This window comes from Oncorhynchus tshawytscha, linkage group LG09, assembly GCF_018296145.1.
Source record: "Oncorhynchus tshawytscha isolate Ot180627B linkage group LG09, Otsh_v2.0, whole genome shotgun sequence".
Classification (NCBI taxonomy): Eukaryota; Metazoa; Chordata; class Actinopteri; order Salmoniformes; family Salmonidae; genus Oncorhynchus; species Oncorhynchus tshawytscha.
In genome coordinates this window covers 73,906,289-73,926,029 of record NC_056437.1, presented here as the reverse complement: position 1 = coordinate 73,926,029, position 19,741 = coordinate 73,906,289, and the positions used below count along the sequence as shown (strand labels likewise).

At 43.0% G+C, this 19,741-nt stretch overlaps 2 protein-coding genes across 4 annotated transcripts; one reads left to right on the top strand and one right to left on the bottom strand.

Moving 5' to 3' along the window:
- Positions 1-62: 62 nt before the first annotated feature.
- Positions 63-14,484, bottom strand: LOC112259189 (meiosis-specific coiled-coil domain-containing protein MEIOC-like). 3 transcript variants are annotated; one of them, XM_042327407.1, is made up of 8 exons: positions 14,217-14,484; positions 13,666-13,785; positions 13,264-13,421; positions 11,120-11,224; positions 9,106-10,927; positions 8,782-8,916; positions 4,627-4,807; positions 63-1,386 (listed from the first exon to the last, which is right to left on the bottom strand). In XM_042327407.1, exons 1-8 carry the CDS (start codon positions 14,220-14,222, stop codon positions 1,214-1,216), a joined length of 2,700 nt encoding a protein of 899 aa, XP_042183341.1. In that variant the 5' UTR covers positions 14,223-14,484; the 3' UTR covers positions 63-1,213. The 3 variants fall into 3 exon arrangements, with proteins under 3 accessions (XP_042183341.1, XP_042183343.1, XP_042183342.1); XM_042327409.1 differs by having other exon boundaries at positions 13,666-13,713; XM_042327408.1 differs by having other exon boundaries at positions 13,666-13,772; positions 14,217-14,483.
- A 2,207-nt stretch (positions 14,485-16,691) lies between these two features.
- LOC112258670 (frizzled-2) lies at positions 16,692-19,741 on the top strand. The gene has a single exon (XM_024433195.2). It carries the CDS (start codon positions 16,886-16,888, stop codon positions 18,560-18,562), a length of 1,677 nt encoding a protein of 558 aa, XP_024288963.2. The 5' UTR covers positions 16,692-16,885; the 3' UTR covers positions 18,563-19,741.

Below are 19,741 nucleotides of genomic sequence, written 5' to 3'. Positions count from 1 at the left end.
TAATAAAACAAACAATTATCTTGAAACATACAATTTCAAACAGGAACATTAAAAATACAGGGGTTTGAACATGTTTGCCACCTGTCTTACGAGTGTGTATTATGTCATTGATAGTATGTGTCCATCAAACTTAATTCTTATGTTTTGAAATGAGCTTTAATGCAGCTTGATTAACATTCAGAGAACTAAATTCAAAATAAGAATAACATAAGATTTAATTAACATCAATGCATGACCAGTCCAAATTTCTAACCTACTGAGTAAGTAAAAACAATACACTGACTATGTTGCTTTTCAGGTAAACCGAGGAAACGCAATGCTTCAAGTTGACGATTGATTGGTATGTTAACATGGAATATGACAGAAAAGTGGTTCCCATTGCCATATCCACTCAACTTAAGAGGAGGCAATGATCACTTATCCACAATTATTGGTTGTTAAGAAGCATATTAGAGAACTGAATGTCAAATCACATTCAAATAAATAAGTAAAACAATCAGGAAAACATTCAAATGACTGCCATGTTTTAATAATTATAAATAGTGTCTTTAAATAATATTCGGCCTTTGCAAGATTCCCATTATTTTCGATGACCCTAATCACAAAATGTGGTGATTTTGAAGATAAATTAAGCCTTAACACATTTCATATTATGAATTCCCCTAGCCCAAGAGCAACTATCAATCAAATTGTACATTTGTGGCCACTAAGGTCAATTAAACTCATTTTCCTTGCAATGACTGCAAGGACCCTAGCTCTAAGGTAGTTGACAATACTGATGAATGTAATACTGTATATTCTACAGTTATTACCACCAACATATCTGATCAGGCTCTGCTCTCTCTCATGTTCCTAATAGAAGCTCGTTAACAGGGAATTACTGGGGCTGAAGGGATTATGGGGATTCTCAATTCAACAGCATAATAGAATTGTACTGCCATTTAAAATAAATGCACCCCTGGTTATCCCATTACATTGCTCTGAACCACCTGCTTTAGGATAGATTTGAAATAAGACTGATAATCTCCAAAAATAATTAATTTCCTCTATTTGCTCAAACTGAGCCTACATACAAGAATTCCTTTTGTTCTGTCTAATGATGTGATCAAAATTTCATCTGGCCTAATGCTCCTCACTGGTCTTGCTCTCAGCAACATCTATAGCATGAACGTGAGTGAGTGTCACATGTGAACCATAGGGTGGCTCAGTGGCATCAGAACTGGATAAGTGTTCTCCCTGGGCTGGTCTCCTCAGAGGTGCTCTGCTCATCCGGCTTGTCCGTGTTGGACTTGGGGAGGGTCATCTGTAGGGCACACCACAGGGCAGTGCGGGACTTCCTTGTGGTCAAACACAGACCCCTCAGTGCTGTAGCAAGTAGCAGTATATCTAGCAGGAATACAGGCAAAAAAATAAGACAGCAGTTGTGTAAAGTAATTAAGTAAAAATACTTGAATGTACTACTTAAGTAGTTTTTTGGGGTATCTGTACTTTATTATTTATATTTTTTACAACTTTTACTTCACTACATTCCTAAAAAAAATTATGTACTTTTTACTCCATATATTTTCCCTGACACCCAAAAGTACTCGTAACATTTTTAATGCTTAGCAGGACAGGAAAATTGTCTAATTCACACTTATCAAGAGAACATCCCTGGTCATCCCTACTGCCTCTGATCTGGCAGAAAACACATGCTTCCTTGGTAAATGAATCAAATCAAATCAAATTTTATTTGTCACATACACATGGTTAGCAGATGTTAATGCGAGTGTAGCGAAATGCTTGTGCTTCTAGTTCCGACAATGCAGTAATAACGAGCAAGTAATCTAACTAACAATTCCAAAAAAACTACTGTCTTATACACAGTGTAAGGGGATAAAGAATATGTACATAAGGATATATGAATGAGTGATGGTACAGAGCAGCATAGGCAAGATACAGTAGATGATATCGAGTACAGTATATACATATGAGATAAGTATGTAAACCAAGTGGCATAGTTAAAGTGGCTAGTGATACATGTATTACATAAGGATGCAGTCGATGATATAGAGTACAGTATCAACGTATGCATATGAGATGAACAATGTAGGGTAAGTAACATTATATAAGGTAGCATTGTTTAAAGTGGCTAGTGATATATTTACATCATTTCCCATCAATTCCCATGATTAAAGTGGCTGGAGTAGAGTCAGTGTCATTGACAGTGTGTTGGCAGTAGCCACTCAATGTTAGTGGTGGCTGTTTAACAGTCTGATGGCCTTGAGATAGAAGCTGTTTTTCAGTCTCTCGGTCCCAGCTTTGATGCACCTGTACTGACCTCGCCTTCTGGATGACAGCGGGGTGAACAGGCAGTGGCTCGGGTGGTTGATGTCCTTGATGATCTTTATGGCCTTCCTGTAGCATCGGGTGGTGTAGGTGTCCTGGAGGGCAGGTAGTTTGCCCCCGGTGATGCGTTGTGCAGACCTCACTACCCTCTGGAGAGCCTTACGGTTGAGGGTGGTGCAGTTGCCATACCAGGCGGTGATACAGCCCGCCAGGATGCTCTCGATTGTGCATCTGTAGAAGTTTGTGAGTGCTTTTGGTGACAAGCCGAATTTCTTCAGCCTCCTGAGGTTGAAGAGGCGCTGCTGCGCCTTCCTCACGATGCTGTCTGTGTGAGTGGACCAATTCAGTTTGTCTGTGATGTGTATGCCGAGGAACTTAAAACTTGCTACCCTCTCCACTACTGTTCCATCGATGTGGATGGGGGTGTTCCCTCTGCTGTTTCCTGAAGTCCACAATCATCTCCTTAGTTTTGTTGACGTTGAGTGTGAGGTTATTTTCCTGACACCACACTCCGAGGGCCCTCACCTCCTCCCTGTAGGCCGTCTCGTCGTTGTTGGTAATCAAGCCTACCACTGTTGTGTCGTCCGCAAACTTGATGATTGAGTTGGAGGCGTGCATGGCCACTCAGTCGTGGGTGAACAGGGAGTACAGGAGAGGGCTCAGAACGCACCCTTGTGGGGCCCCAGTGTTGAGGATCAGCGGGGAGGAGATGTTGTTGCCTACCCTCACCACCTGGGGGCGGCCCGTCAGGAAGTCCAGTACCCAGTTGCACAGGGCGGGGTCGAGACCCAGGGTCTCGAGCTTGATGACGAGCTTGGAGGGTACTATGGTGTTGAATGCCGAGCTGTAGTCGATGAACAGCATTCTCACATAGGTATTCCTCTTGTCCAGATGGGTTAGGGCAGTGTGCAGTGTGGTTGAGATTGCATCGTCTGTGGACCTATTTGGGCGGTAAGCAAATTGGAGCGGGTCAAGGGTGTCAGGTAGGGTGGAGGTGATATGGTCCTTGACTAGTCTCTCAAAGCACTTCATGATGACGGATGTGAGTGCTACGGGGCGGTAGTCGTTTAGCTCAGTTACCTTAGCTTTCTTGGGAACAGGAACAATGGTGGCCCTCTTGAAGCATGTGGGAACAGCAGACTGGTATAGGGATTGATTGAATATGTCCGTAAACACACCGGCCAGCTGGTCTGCGCATGCTCTGAGGGCGCGGCTGGGGATGCCGTCTGGGCCTGCAGCCTTGCGAGGGTTAACACGTTTAAATGTCTTACTCACTTCGGCTGCAGTGAAGGAGAGACCGCATGTTTCCGTTGCAGGCCGTGTCAGTGGCACTGTATTGTCCTCAAAGCGGGCAAAAAAGTTATTTAGTCTGCCTGGGAGCAAGACATCCTGGTCCGTGACTGGGCTGGGTTTCTTCCTGTAGTCCGTGATTGACTGTAGACCCTGCCACATGCCTCTTGTGTCTGAGCCGTTGAATTGAGATTCTACTTTGTCTCTGTACTAGCGCTTAGCTTGTTTGATAGCCTTGCGGAGGGAATAGCTGCACTGTTTGTATTCAGTCATGTTACCAGACCAGACACCTTGCCCTGATTAAAAGCAGTGGTTCGTGCCTTCAGTTTCACACGAATGCTGCCATCAATCCACGGTTTCTGGTTAGGGAATGTTTTAATCGTTGCTATGGGAACGACATCTTCAACGCACGTTCTAATGAACTCGCACACCGTATCAGCGTATTCGTCAATGTTGTTGTCTGACGCAATACGAAACATCTCCCAGTCCACGTGATGGAAGCAGTCTTGGTGTTGGAGCATGCCCCTGGCTATCTATTAAAAATAAAATAAAAAATGGTGCCATCTGGTTTGCTTAATATAAAGAATTTGAAAGGATTTATCCTTTTCCTTTTGATACTTATGTATATTTAAAATAAAATACTTTTAGACTTTTAGGATGTTACTGGGTGACTTTCACTTTTACTTTAGTCATTTTCTATTAAGGTATCTTTACTTTCACTCAAGTATGACAATTGGGTATTTTTTCCACCACTGGTTTTTAGGCCTCATCATCAGAGCTGACAAATGCTGCTCATCCCAAACACGAAAAGGTAAATGTAGAAGATAAGCTCTGTTATTTGCTCTTTCAAGGAAATAAAATATAAAAGGCTCTACAGAATAAAAAATGGCAGCCATATTTCCAGAATAAATCTAAAAACAAAATTAGAAGACAATGCACAGACAAATGCTTGGGGATTTAGTTGTTTAGAACTAGCTGCGGCTCATTAATGACTTAGTGTTGAGTTACCTCTGTCCTCTCTGAAATGTGTGCTGGCCTGTCTCTGACGGTTTGAAGTGTTGACAAATTCCTCCTTGCGTCTGGCCTGGGTAATGTAAATAGCCTCGAGGTGTCTGTCCAGCGCTGAACAAATATTTGCATGGAGGGGGAAGCTACGCAGACGCTCCATTTTACCCAGAAGGCTCACCACCTATGATATAAGAGGAAAATAAATTCCATAAAAAAATATTCAAATGCATTTTGAAACACTTGTAGAACTTGATGGGTGTTCATCTAGCCTACAGCAACTGGTATTCATGTATTGGTTTTAATCTACTCTTCTATCAACACTCATGCCAATTTGCATGGAATTAGCCATCACCCAATCCTAAAATTCCAAAGTGGACATTTAACCTCCTAGAGTCGATTCACGCACCGGTGCGTCAATCTAAGTAACATAATTTAAAAAAAATCTCCATTAAAATCCGTCAGTTTAACTTAGAGATGTCTGCATTGGGTGCGTCTCTTTCCACCATATCTGTCGATGTCGCACTTCAGCATCTGCGTTTGGCCTACAAACTAATGCGGCCCCAAGTGTCATGGGACTCGTCTGTAGGTAACTGGTACTGGTTATGCAAAATTTATGGACATATGATGGTAGTTTTGCACCTACCCAAAAAATGGGTTAAATATGTGTAAAAAATATATACAGTTGAAGTTGGAAGTTTACATACACCTTAGCCGAATACATTTAAACTCAGTTTTTCACAATTCCTGACATTTAATCATAGTAAAAATTCCCTGTTTTTAGGTCAGTTAGGATCACCATTTTATTTTAAGAATGTGAAATGTCAGAATAATAGTAGAGAAAATGATTTATTTCAGATTTAATTTTCATCACATTCCCAGTGGGTCAGTTACACTCAATTAGTATTTGGTAGCATTACCGTTAGATTGTTTAAATTGGGTCAAACGTTTCAGGTAGCCTTCCACAAGCTTCCCACAATAAGTTGGGTGAATTTAGGCTTATTCCTCCTGACAGCTGGTGCAACTGAATCCGGTTTGTAAGCCTCCTTGCTCGCACACGCCTTTTCAGTTCTGCCCACAAATTGTTGATAGGTTTGAGGTCAGAGCTTTGTGATGGCCACTCCAATACCTTGACTTTGTTGTCCTTAAGCCATTTTGCCACAACTTTGGAAGTATGCTTGGGGTCATTGTCCATTTGGAAGACCCATTTGACACCAAGCATTAAATTCCTGACTGATGTCTTGAGATGTTGCTTCAATATATCCACATAATTTTCCTCCCTCATGATGCCATCTATTTTGTGAAGTGCACCAGTCCCTCCTGCAGCAAAGCACCCCCACAACATGATGCTGCCATCCCCGTGCTTCACGGTTGGGATGGTGTTCTTCGGCTTGCAAGCCTCCCCCTTTTTCCTCCAAACATAACGATGGTCATTATGGCCAAACAGTTATATTTTTGTTTCATCAGACCAGAGGACATTTATCCAATTAGTACGATCTTTGTCCCCATGTGCAGTTGAATACCGTAGTCTGGCTTCTTTATGGCGGATTTGGAGCAGTGGCTTCTTCCTTGCTGAGCGGCCTTTTAGGTTATGTTGATATAGGACTCGTTTTACTGTGGCTATAGATACTTTTGGACCTGTTTCCTCCAGCATCTTCACAAGGTCCTTTGCTGTTGTTCTAGGATTGATTTGCGCTTTTTGCACCAAAGTGCGTTCTTCTATAGGAGACAAAATGCGTCTCCTTCCTGAGCGGTATGACGGCTGCGTGGTCCCATGGTGTTTATAATTGCATACTATTGTTTGTACAGATGAACGTGGTAACTTCAGGCGTTTGGAAATTGCTCCCAAGGAGGAACCAGTCTTGTGGAGGTCTACAATTTTTTTCCTGAGGTCTTGGCTGATCACTTTTGATTTTCCCATGATATCAAGCAGATGGCACTAAGTTTGAAGGCAGTCCTTGAAATACATCCACAGGTACACCTCCAATTGACTCAAATTATGTTAATTAGCCTATCAGAAGCTTCTAAAGCCATGACATAGTTTTCTGGAATTTTCCAAGCTGTTTAAAGGCACAGTCAACTTGGTGTATGTAAACATCTGACCCACTGGAATTGTGATAGTAAGTTCTAAGTGAAACAATCTGTCTGTAAACAATTGTTGGAAAAATGACTTGTGTCATGCACAAAGTGTCCTAGCTATAGGACAAACACTTCAAAACCCTGTTTCTTAACATTTCTTTTTTTACTGTCTTTTTTGCCATTACAGTGCATTCGGGAAGTATTCAGACCGCTTGACCCCCATTTTGTTTTGTTAAAGCCTTATTCTAAAATTGATTAAATAGCTTTTTTCCCCCTCATCAATCTACGCAATACTCCTAATACTCATAATGCCAAAGCATGAAAAGGTTTTTAAAATGTTTGCAAATTTATAAATAAAATCTAAAGTTAAAATATAACATTTACATAAATATTCAAACCCTTTACTCAGTCCTTGTTGAAGCACCTTTGGCAGCGATTACAGCCTTGAGTCTTCTTGGGTATGACACTACAAGCTTGGTACACCTGTGTTTGGGGAGTTCTTCTCTGCAGATCATCTCAAGCTCTGTCAGGTTGGATGGAGACAAGGACATTCAGAGACTTGTCCCGAAGCCACTCCTGCGTTGTCTTGGCTGTGTGCTTAGGGTTGTTGTCCTGTTGGAAGGTGAACCTTTGCCCCAGTCGGAGGTCCTGAGCACTCTGAAGCAAGTTTTTTATCAAGGATCTCTCTGTACCTTGCTACGTTCATCTTTCCCTCGATCCTGACTGGTCTACCAGTCCCCACAGCTGAAAAACATCCCCACAGCATGATGCTGTCTGTACGCCCTGATCTGTTTTACCTGTCTTTGTGCTTGTCTCCATCCCCCTCCAGGTGTCGCCCCGCTTCCCTATTATCCCCTGTGTATTTATACTTGTGTTCTCTGTCTGTTTGTTGCCAGTTGGTCTTGTATGTTTTTCAAGTCAACCAGCGTGTTTTCCCGTACTCCTGCTTTTATTCTCTTTTTGCTAGTCCTCCCGGACCCTTGCCTGTCCTGACTCTAAGCCCGCCTGCCTGACCCTGCCTGCCGACCTGTACCTCTGCCTCCCTCTGGATTACCAACTTTTGCCTGCCTTGACCTGTCTACTGCTTGCCTCTGTTGGAACATTAAACATTGTTACTTCAACAGTCTGCATCTGGGTCTTACCTTGGTTCGTGATACTGCCACCACCATACATCACCGTAGGGATGGTGCCAGGTTTCCTCCAGAAGTGACGCTTGGCATTCAGGTCAAAGAGTTCAATATTGGTTTCATTAGGCAAGAGAATCTTGTTTCTAATGGTCTAAGAGTCCTTTAGGTGCCTTAAGGCAAACTCCAAGCGGGCTGTCGTGTGGATTTTACTGAGGAGTGGCTTCCGTCTGGCCACTCTACCATTAAGGCCTAATTGCTGGAGTGCTGCAGAGATGGTTGTCCTTCTGGAAGGTTCTTCCATCTCCACAGAGGAACTCTGGAGCTTTGTCAGCGTGACCATCGGGTTCTTGGTTACCTCCCTGACCAAGCCCTTCTCCCCCAATTGCTCAGTTTAGCCGGGCGGCCAGCTCTAGGAAGAGTCTTGGTAGTTCCAAACTTCTTCCATATAAGAATGATGGAGGCCGCTGTGTTTTGGGGGACCTTTAATGCTGCCGAAATGTTTTGGTACCCTTCCCCAGATCTGTGCCTCGACACAAGGGTCTGAATACTTATGTAAATAAGGTATTCATGTTTTTCATTTTTAATAAATTTGCAAACATTTCTGAAAGTCTGCTTCAGCTTTGTCATTATGGGGTATTGTGTATAGATTGATGAGGGAACATTTTTTCACAATCAATTTTAATAAGGCTGTAATGTAACAAAATGTGGAAAAAGTCAATGGATCTGAATACTTTACGAATTTACTGTATTCAATGCGTTTCTATAGTAGTAAAGGCCAAATTCAATATTTTATCAAATCTTTAAAAATATAGATTTTGATACCTAAAGGGGTCCTAAAATTCTAAATCAAATAGCTAAATGATCCATAGCATGACCATCTTAAAACAATTCCATATGTCAGCTTAGAATCCCCCCCCCCAGGCTTAGACTTTTAAGAATGAATATTTCTCACCTTGGCTTGTTCTCGGATCTGGTCCACGATGAGTCGGTCCACTCTGGAAGGGTTAGGTGGGATTTTGGGGAGGGCACTGCTGGTCACCACAGAAATCCGCTTTCCAGGATAACTCTTGGTAAGGACGTCCTCTGTCTAAAACACATAATATTAAAAAAAACACTTAATGCCAACCAATCGAACTAAACATTTTAATCCTAGTTTGGGAGTCATTCTTACCAAGTATTGTATTGCAGCATAATCAGATAAATAATAAGGATTTCAAGATGATCACAAGAAACAAAAATATTCCCACTAAATGAACCACTCATTTTTATTGCTCACCTTCTTTCTCTCCTTCTCCAGGACTCTCCACTGCTCATAGCACTCCTCCAGGTGGAAGTGGAGCTGGCTCATGGGTCCTCCACGGTTCCTCATTATCCTCGGGGAGCGGAGGCCTCCCATTATCCCTGGGTAGGGGTTCTCTCCACTGGAGCCCATCATGTCATTGAGGTAAGGGTTGAAAGCTGCAAACTCCCCGTCTGGCAGCAGGTCACACAGGTCCATGGCGGGGATGGAACCGCCGTAGGGGAAGGAGGATCTGGAGTTGAAGCTGGCAGAGTTCAAAGACATGTGGCAGGAGTTCTGTCTGGGGTCATTCACAGCCTGATACATGCAAGGCAGAAAGGTTGGGTTCTTCCCTGCGTTGACTGTGCCGTTTCCTCCACCGAATCTCTGAGAGCCATACATGCTGCCGAGTAGGTCGAGGTAAGGGTTCTGCAGGAGCCCCTGCTTCTTGTCCCCGTCTCCTGTCATGTGAGTGCTGGTCTGGGGCCTTGTCTTCCCATCCAAGCACTGAGTGGGGGAGCAGCCATCAGCCACCAGCCCAGCCATGTGCATCCTGCTCTTGTCCAGCTGCATCTCAAAGTCACTGTCGCTGGCTCCCCTCCTCAGTCCGCCCATGCCCATCCTGACCTGGTTCTGTCCTGCCCTGCTGCTGTGGAGGCTGGGCCCGTCCCCCTGACTGTAGTCCTGGATGCACGGTGGTGGTACTCTCTGCATCTGGTGGGAGTGCTGAGGTACAAACTCAGACACCGAGTGGGACAGCATCTTGGACGGCCGAGAGGAAAAACAGTTTCCCATTGGCTGCTGATGCTGCTGCTTGAGTTTGTTCTGCAACGGGTTCTGCTGGCTATAATGGTACTGGTTCAGACTCAGGCCCGTAGAGAGGGGATTGCTTCCTTTCTGGACAGCCATCTTGTTTTGGTGAGAAATTGTAGGATTGAAAGACGCTGAGAGTGATTTTGTTTTTTGGAAATACTCAACGTGTTGTGGACCAAATCCAGATAAGTCTTTGGAATCAAAGTCACTCTGTAGCAGCTCTTTGCTCTTCATTCCTCCTTCAGTCTCCCTCTTCATGGCTCCATACTCCCCTCCTAGTTCCTTCTTAAACTGCATGGCTTGAGTGCTTTGCCCAGGCATCCTGGTGTTGGAGAAGTTCCTCTGTTCGGCCATGATGTTGTCATACTGCATCTGCACACTCTGCCGTTTCTGGGGCTCCCTACCACATGCGTTGTCCTGCTCACCCACCATCAGAGTCTGGATGTTGCTGGCCAGCTTGTTGACCTCTTGCATGGTGTACTGCTTGGTCCTTCTGGGCTTGGCGCTGATCTGGCCTGGGAACTCTTCATAGTAGTGGTCAAAGCACTGGCTATTAATCTTGCTCTGGGGGCAGAAGGAGGGTGCAAAAGCATCCATGTGGTCAGAAAGAGCGTTCCCAGACCCACAGAACCCTCCAACATTCTCAGCTGTGTTGTACTCGTGTTTACTCGGCCTCGTGTTTGAACGGTAGGCGTTCCCCACGTTGGGCAGTGGTAGCCCCGGCGGCTTCGGCAGCTCTTGGGTCTGTAGAGAGTATCTAGTGTCCATGTCTCCATTGCAGGAAGAGAGGAGCCACTGCTGGTCACTGGTATCAAAGCCGTTGAAACGCTGGTAGAACTCTTCGGAACCTCTGTTCATTGGCTGCCCTTGTGCTTTACTGAAAGACTCAGGGTAAACATGGTTCGGCAGAAAGTTGGACTGCACTTTGGACTCTGATTGGAAGTACTGATGGCAATCGTCGCTCATTGACTTGGGAGACCAGACAGATTTCAGTTGGGATAATGTCCTGAAAGGAGAGTTGAGAAGTTAAAGGTTAAATATTTTTTTTTTTTTTTTTAAACACAATTGAAAGTCTCAAAGTCATTACTGGCAAACGTTGCGGTTTCCATTTTCAATTCCCATTAATTTGTCTCCCAATACAAAGAAATGAGCTCATATCACTGAAGACAAAAAAATACCCTCCTAATGAATAACTTACTCTTCAGTATAGTAACTGTCCATTTGATCAGCCTCCTCCAAGATATTTGACACCAGCCCATAGAGATCAGCTTCACTTCCACAGTCATTTCCATCTGGGAAATTCCTTGGAGATTTAAAACATAAGTATTTCAAAACACATGAAAAAGAAGACCATTTACATTTCACATGGAGTGGGACATATATGAAAAAGTCTAGTGGTTATTAGAAGTTCAACTTAATTTCAAATGGACAGTGTATTCATGAACACCTTGTCTTCAAATCACGTATGAAACGTTCTCTATGATTTCAGCACAATAAAATTATAATAAACAAAAATATAAACGCAACATGCAACAATTTCAAAGATTTTACTGAGCTACAGTTAAGGAAATCAGTCAATTTAAATATATTCCTTAGACCCTAAACTATGAATATTCACATGACTGGGATTACAGATATGCATCTGTTAGTCACAGATGGGAGTGGATCAGAAAACCAGTCTGTATATGGTGTGACCACCATTTGCCTCATGCAGCTCGACACATCTCCTTCGCATAGAGTTGATCAGGCTGTTGAGTGTGGCCCGTGGAATGTTGTCCAATTACTCTTCAATGACTGTGCGAAGTTTCTGGATATTGGCAGGAACTGGAAGACACTGTCATACACATTGATCCAGAGCATCCCAAACATGCTCAATGGGTGACATGTCTGGTGAATATGCAGGCCATGGAAGAACTGGGACATTTCCAGCTTCCAGGAATTGAGTACGGATCCTTGCAATATGGGGCCGTGCATTATCATGCTGAAACCTGAGGTGATGGCGGTGAATGAATGGCACGAAAATGGATCTCGTCATGGTATCTCTTTGTATTCAAATTGCCATTGATAAAATATAATTTTGTTTTTTGTCTGTAGCTAATGCCTGCCCATACCATAACCCAGTGGTGTAAAGTCCTTAAGTAAAAATACTTTAAAGTACTACTTAAGTCGTTTTGGGGGGTATCTGTACTTTCAAATTAATATTTTGACTACTTTTACTACTATTTCTAAAGACAATGTTGTACTTTTTACTCCATACATTTTTCCTGACACCCAAAAGTACTTGTTACATTTTGAAAGCTTAGCAGGACAGAGCATGGTCCAATTCACACACTTAAGAGGACATCCCTGGTCATCCTCTTACCTCTGATCTGGCGGACTCACTAAACATAAATACTTTGTTTGTAAATGATGTCTGAGTGTTGGAGTGCGCTCCTGGCTATCTGTAAATAAATAAAAAACACAAAAATTGTGCCTACTGGTTTGCTTAATATAAGTAATTAGAAAGTATTCATACTTTTACTTTTGATGCTTAAATACATTTACTTTTGATACTTAAGTATACTTAAAACCAAATACTTTTAGACTTTTAATCAAGTAGTATTTTACTGGGTGACTTCCACTTTTACTTGAGTCATTTTCTATTAAGGTAGCTTTACTTTTACTAAAGTATGACAATTGGCTACTTTTTCCACCACTGCCATAACCCCACTGCCACCATGGGGCACTGTGTTCACAACATTGACATCAGCAAACCGCTCGCCCACACAACGCCATACATGTGGTCTGCGGTTGTGAGGCCGGTTGGAGGTACTGCCAAATTCTCTAAAACGACAGAACATTAAATTCTCTGGCAACAGCTCGGGTGGACATTCCTGCAGTCATCATGGCTAATTGCACGCTCCCTCAAAACTTGAGACACCTGTGGCATTGTGTTTCTCCTGGCAAAGGAGAAATGCTCATTAACAGGGATGTAAACAAATTTGTGCCCAAAATTTGGAAGAGATAAGCTTTTTGTGCATATGGAAATTTTCTGGGGTCTTTTATTTCAGCTCATGAAACATGGAACCTACACTTTACTTTATATTTTTGTTCAGTATAAATTAAGACTTGGTCTTCCTTTTCCCAAGACATTCTTCAGACTGTCAATGTTAAATACTGGTATGACAAAACACAGTATTGACCAGGTCAGTATACAATTCTTAGAGTTGCATTTGAATAGATTGATGAGGGAACATTTTTTCCCAATCAATTTTAATAAGGCTGTAATGTAACAAAATGTGGAAAAAGTCAAAGGAGAAATGCTCACTAACAGGGATGTAAACAAGTAGTTAGTTTAGGTACCTGCTTTGAACATTGTTCTGGGTGCAATTAATGAGTTGGTATGGATCATCCTGTGCAGACCAGGGTGTGTAGGACATGGGAGGTTCTTCTGACAATGAGAATTCGGGTAAGGGGATGTACGGCTGCAAGAGTCTTTCATTGTCTGCAGTTCCACAGGTCTGTGATACAATAAAAAAGGAAATTCATGAACCCTAGTGAAAATGTCAGCCAGTCACTGGTGAGATATAGCATTCTGATTCTGTTTTGCCTACAATAGACAATTCATACCAATTCATACCTAAAACACGAGCTACTTAATATAAACCATTAATAAACATACCACTTGAATTATTTATCACCTATAGCATACATTGTAATGAACTGCAATCTAGAAAAGTAAAACACTTCTTTTGAATGTCTCACCTGATGCTTATTTGAGGAAAAGAATGAGTCTGAACCTGATGATGCACTCTGGAATCGATCAAACGCCATTCTCACTCCTCTTGAACTTGCACTTATTCTATTCTTCACTGCATTATTAAACTAAACATTACAAAGATATTCATACAAACATTCAACAGAACAATAGAGTTTCATTGACTAGCTATCTTGATTATTAGATATACAGCTAGCAGGGTAATAACATATTGTATTGCACAATGCTAACTTGGCCCAAGTCAAATTGTAATTAATTGTACGTTAGCTAGCAACAGTAAGTTTGCGGACGTTAACTAGCTAAGTTAGTTACAAAAATAGAAGGATGCTCAGCAGGTGTCTAGCTAGCTAAACCCAAAACACTCAAAACAAACAACTTTTACGAGTTCAATCAACAACGTATTCTGAAAAACACAGTAATAACAGGCGGTTTGACTTTTGTCCTAAGTTAGCTTTCGTGTCCCTTGTCTCCCTCAGTCACACGATTTATATCTAACTAAATTTAGTTAGCTAACGGTGCTAGCTAGCTAGCTACTTACCTCCATAAATTCACTTGTAAACAACGTTTCTGTAGGGAATTTCCCCAGCTGAAATGTTCACGATTTAAAAGTATAACTTTTCAAAAAAATGAATTAAATCAAACGGACTTTAAACAATGACAGGAGAAATCACTAGTACATTGCAGCTAGCTACAGAAGTATTGATCTCGAGCTTGCCAGTTGCTCTTCTCGCTTTTGTAAAGTAGCGTCACGAGCAAGACCTTCACAACAACCCCCGCGAATAAAATGCTCTTCTTTTATCACTAACTGTCTCAAAGGTGACGATTGGTCCATAAGAAGCTTTTTCACCCAATGGGTTCAAATAGGAATTGTACACATAAAGGGCATAGCAACCAATCATTTTCATCTAATTAAAAGATGGGGGAATCCTATTTTACTATCAATGAGGGACTATATCATGAGGCTTTTTCATGCAAAGTGAAGGATTTTTGTAGAACATGTATTGCTTTTCTTGAATCATCTTCATCGAACTTTTTTTAATAAGTAAACATATGGTCGGCTACATCCTAATAAAGTATACAATCATGTGTTACAATTAATACTAATAACTAAGTCATAGCAAAAATAGTGCTTAGCCAAGTCCAGGACCTCAATTTATTCAACCAAATATGAAGAAACGTCCCTTGTACAAGTAGTTGGAGACTGGACATCTCTGGACATCAATGCAAATGCATTGTCCTACAATACCCACAAGATGTCGCTATGTCTATATTTTTTTTTTTGCGTGGGCCTACTAGATAGCTTTGAAATATAGATTAATATTGATGTTACATTGAACTGGGTGAATGGAATATGAATGACAGTTATCCAATATGCTGTAATAGAAATAAGGCCATGTCCATTAAAAAAAACGCCCTTCCTCCTCTAAAACGGCACCAACCGCCACTGCCTTACATAGAGTTGTGAGGATGGCCCAGCACATCACTGGGGGTGAGCTCAGAGCCATCCAGGACGTACATGCCAGGGGGTGTCTGAGAAAGATCCAGCCAACCGAGACATGGACTCTTCTCCATGCTTCCGTCCAGCAGGCGGTACCGGTGCATCAAGGCTCAGACCAACAGACTCCCCCTTACGAAAAAAGATTGCAGTCAGAGTGCAGTATAACTGCACTACACTGTAGTATAACAGCCACCACTGTAGTTAGAATGCAGAATAACTGCAGTATGCTGCAAATACTGTGTCCAATATAACACAATTGTTTTACTGCAGTAATTTTGCAGTGTAACTGAAGTTACAGTGCAATCACTGCATCCAAAATACCACAGTTGACTGCAGTTACTGCACTTTTACTGCAATTTCAAAACCACTATCTGTTTTGGTAAGGGCCTAAGCAGCTTCTATCCCCTGGCCATAAGACTGTTACATGGCTAACTATTACTTATCTCCCTCTCCCACAGACTATACACACTGACTCTAGGCCCTTCCACAGGTCTCTACCCACTCTGACACACACACACACACACACACACACACACACACACACACACACACACACACACACACACACACACACACACACTCATTACCGATGCCACCCTCTCACTGCTGCTAAATTATTATTAATTTGATGTATTACTACGATTACGCTGCAGTTCATTGTTCATTCATTTTTGACTGCATCCCCAATAATATCGTCCAATTTATCCTGCTACTGGTCACTATTAATCCTGGTTACATGTTGATATTACCATTAGTATATTAACATAGTATTTAAATATTCCTGCTACCAGTTACTTTTCAGCCCAGTTTACACTGCTATATTGTTATTGTTATTAACATTATTATTATTTATCCAGCTACCAATCACTTTTTCCTCATCTATGCCTGCCTACATGTACATCTCTACTACTTCAGCTCCTCGAGTATCCCTGCTCACTGTAAATGTGTTACTGACACTGTTTGTCTTCTTCATCCTTTCTTATCTCTTATTTCTCGTGACGAATACAACTTGAAACTTGATAGATAGATAGATAGATAGATAGATAGATAGATAGATAGATAGATAGATAGATAGATAGATAGATAGATAGATAGATAGATAGATAGATAGATAGATAGATAGATAGATAGATAGATAGATAGATAGATAGATAGATAGATAGATAGATAGATAGATAGATAGATAGATAGATAGATAGATAGATAGATAGATAGATAGATAGATAGATAGATAGATAGATAGATAGATAGATAGATAGATAGATAGATATCTGCACATCTTGGCGTTGTGAGCGAGGCTAAACTACAGTGTGGTTCATTCAGGGGACGCATGCTGTACTGAAGTTACTCAAACTCTCCCAAGTTGATACTGCTCTGCAATTCCATTGGCCAGCAACACACTGGGAAGGGGGTGGGAATCTGTTTCCAGAGCCCCCTTATCCCCATCCCTCCTCCTCTCGACATTACTTTGAAACTAACCACAGAAAGTTTCAGGGGGAACTTGAAACTGTCTGATTGGGCCATCCATGCAAGTTGCACAAAGGAAAAGTCAAGCAGCCTCTTGCAGGCGAGCAAACAGCAACAGGTTTTTGCTCACCGGGACAACGGCATACATTTTTATTAATTATTCCGTTATTTATAGCCAAAATTCCGATGCTACGGAATATAAAAAGTATCTGTAAATTGTGTTACTTTATCAGGCTAGATAGATGAGATTTTTTATTGATCAGCTCACAATGAAAATGGATTTTCAAACGAGTTATGTGATTTTTTTCGCACTGATCATGTCGTCATTGATGGTATCAACGCAAGGGGATAATGGCATTGCTTTCCCGGACCACGGATTTTGCCAGCCTATTTCAATCCCACTATGCACGGACATCGCCTACAATCAAACTATCATGCCCAATCTGGTGGGGCATTACAATCAAGAGGACGCAGGACTGGAGGTGCACCAGTTTTACCCCTTGGTGAAGGTACAGTGCTCGCCGGAACTTAAATTCTTCCTATGTTCAATGTATGCGCCTGTTTGTACAGTTTTGGAAAAGGCCATTCCACCCTGTCGCTCAATTTGCGAGAGGGCAAAGCACGGCTGCGAGGCGCTCATGAATAAATTTGGGTTCCAGTGGCCAGAACGCCTCCGTTGCGAGAATTTCCCCGTGCTTGGAGACGGGCACATTTGCGTTGGTCAGAATGAATCTACTGCCACTGCCCCGCCCGTACACATGCCAGTCCCTGGAACCCCTGGCGTCCATGTCTACTCCACATCAGACAGGCCTTTCCGCTGTCCATCTGTGCTCAAAGTCCCCACTTACCTGAATTATTCGTTTCTGGGGGAGCTGGATTGTGGAGCACCATGTGAACACTCCAGGAGCAGTGGAGGCTACATGTTCTTCAATGACAAAGAGATTTATTTTGCACGCATATGGATCCTCATCTGGTCGTCTCTGTGCTGTGCCTCCACCCTATTCACCGTCACCACCTACCTAGTGGACATGCAGCGCTTCAAGTACCCGGAGAGGCCCATCATCTTCCTCTCTGGGTGCTACACCATGGTCTCCATAGCCTATATAGCTGGCTACTTCCTGGGGGACAAGGTGGTGTGCAATGACAGCTTCAACCCAGACGGATATAAGACCATAGTCCAGGGGACCAAGAAGGAGGGCTGCACCATCCTCTTCATGATGCTGTATTTCTTCAGCATGGCCAGCTCCATCTGGTGGGTCATCCTGTCCCTCACCTGGTTCCTGGCAGCTGGGATGAAGTGGGGGCATGAGGCTATTGAGGCCAACTCCCAGTACTTCCACCTGGCAGCCTGGGCTGTGCCCGCCGTGAAGACCATCAGCATCCTGGCCATGGGGCAGATCGAGGGGGACGTGCTCAGTGGGGTGTGCTTTGTGGGCCTCAACAGCCTGAACCCCATACGGGGCTTTGTCCTGGCCCCCCTCTTCATCTACCTTTTCATCGGTACCTCCTTCCTCCTGGCCGGCTTCGTGTCCCTGTTCCGCATCCGCACTATCATGAAGCACGACGGCACCAAGACGGAGAAGCTGGAGCGCCTGATGGTGCGCATCGGGGTGTTCAGCGTGCTCTACACCGTCCCCGCCACCATCGTCATCGCCTGCTTCTTCTACGAGCAGGCCTTCCGCCACCACTGGGAGAGAAGCTGGGTCAGCCGTAACTGTAAAGGCTTAGCCATCCCCTGCCCCATGCAGTACACCCCCCGCATGACCCCCGACTTCACCGTCTACATGATCAAGTACCTGATGACCCTCATAGTGGGCATCACCTCCGGGTTCTGGATCTGGTCTGGCAAGACACTCCACTCCTGGCGCAAGTTCTATACCAGACTCTCAAATCGTAGGCATGGAGAGACCACTGTCTAGGGAGGGAGGCCAAAACATGGGACTTGTTTTTGGACATTCATTTGGATGTTTTATAGTGTGTTTTTCTCCCTCCTATTTGTTTACTCACTGTCAGAGTCTCAGTGGTACTTTTATACATTGATCATCAGATACTGTCAGTATTTCTATGGAACATTGACATCATTTTTAAGAAGTCAAATATTGCATGCCAAAATCAAGCTTTAAGAGTCGTGGGGGTGGGGGACGGGGGTCTTGACCAAAGGACAAATTGTTGCTCACCTGAAGAATGGCCAAACCTCAAAATGAACAAACAACAAAGGTGTTCAGTGGATGCCATTTGCTGAAGTGCTCTCTCTCTCTTCCCCCACTCTGTTCCTACTCCCTTAAGTTATCAGCCATAAAAACTCTCCAGTGTGAGTGAGCATCCAGCTGGGAATACAGTGAGTGGGGGAAGGAAGGAGGCCTGAAAGGACAGGCGGCCATTTTAAGACTTTATTTTCACTCTGTGAATGTGTGAGATGTAAATAGGAATTGTAAAGTATAATATTATATATTTGTATTTAAAGAAAGGACATGTTTTGTCGTCCGACAGCCGTAGTGCCTGGTTAATTCTAGCACCCCTTCTGAAAGGAGCCATAGATGCACACACTGTCTGTCTCTTAGTGCTGTTTTCACTGGCAGTATGACACATACACATTTGAAGTTTCTCCTGTCAAACCTAGATCTGTAATCATTTTCCTTCTGATGTATCAGATCAGGGAAGCTGGGTTGTCGTAAAGGCAGTCTTTGGCTGTGCATTTTCCCTACTTAGCCCTTCTCCTTCCTCTCGTCTCCCCCCACCAATTAAATCCCTTGGAGCTGAGCTGGGTGGTAGGGGTGAAGACAAGGCTGCAGGGACACTGTGGTCATGCCTCCAGGGTGGGAAAGCTAGCCCTAATTGTCAGTACTACACTCCATTACCAAAAAGTAACACCAAAAAGATCCACTTCTGGAGACTGTGTTGCTCAAACTGTTCAAATAATACAAAATAAAAAAGTATTTTGAAAAACGGAATCAAAGAAGAATGTGGTATTTTAATGTTGTCAACGTGAAAAGTGGTGTGAATCTGGCAACCACTAATCAACAAATGTATCTCACGTGATTTGCTGGGGGGGTTAGGGGATGGGAAGGTGACGACAAAATAAAAGCCACATAATTAGA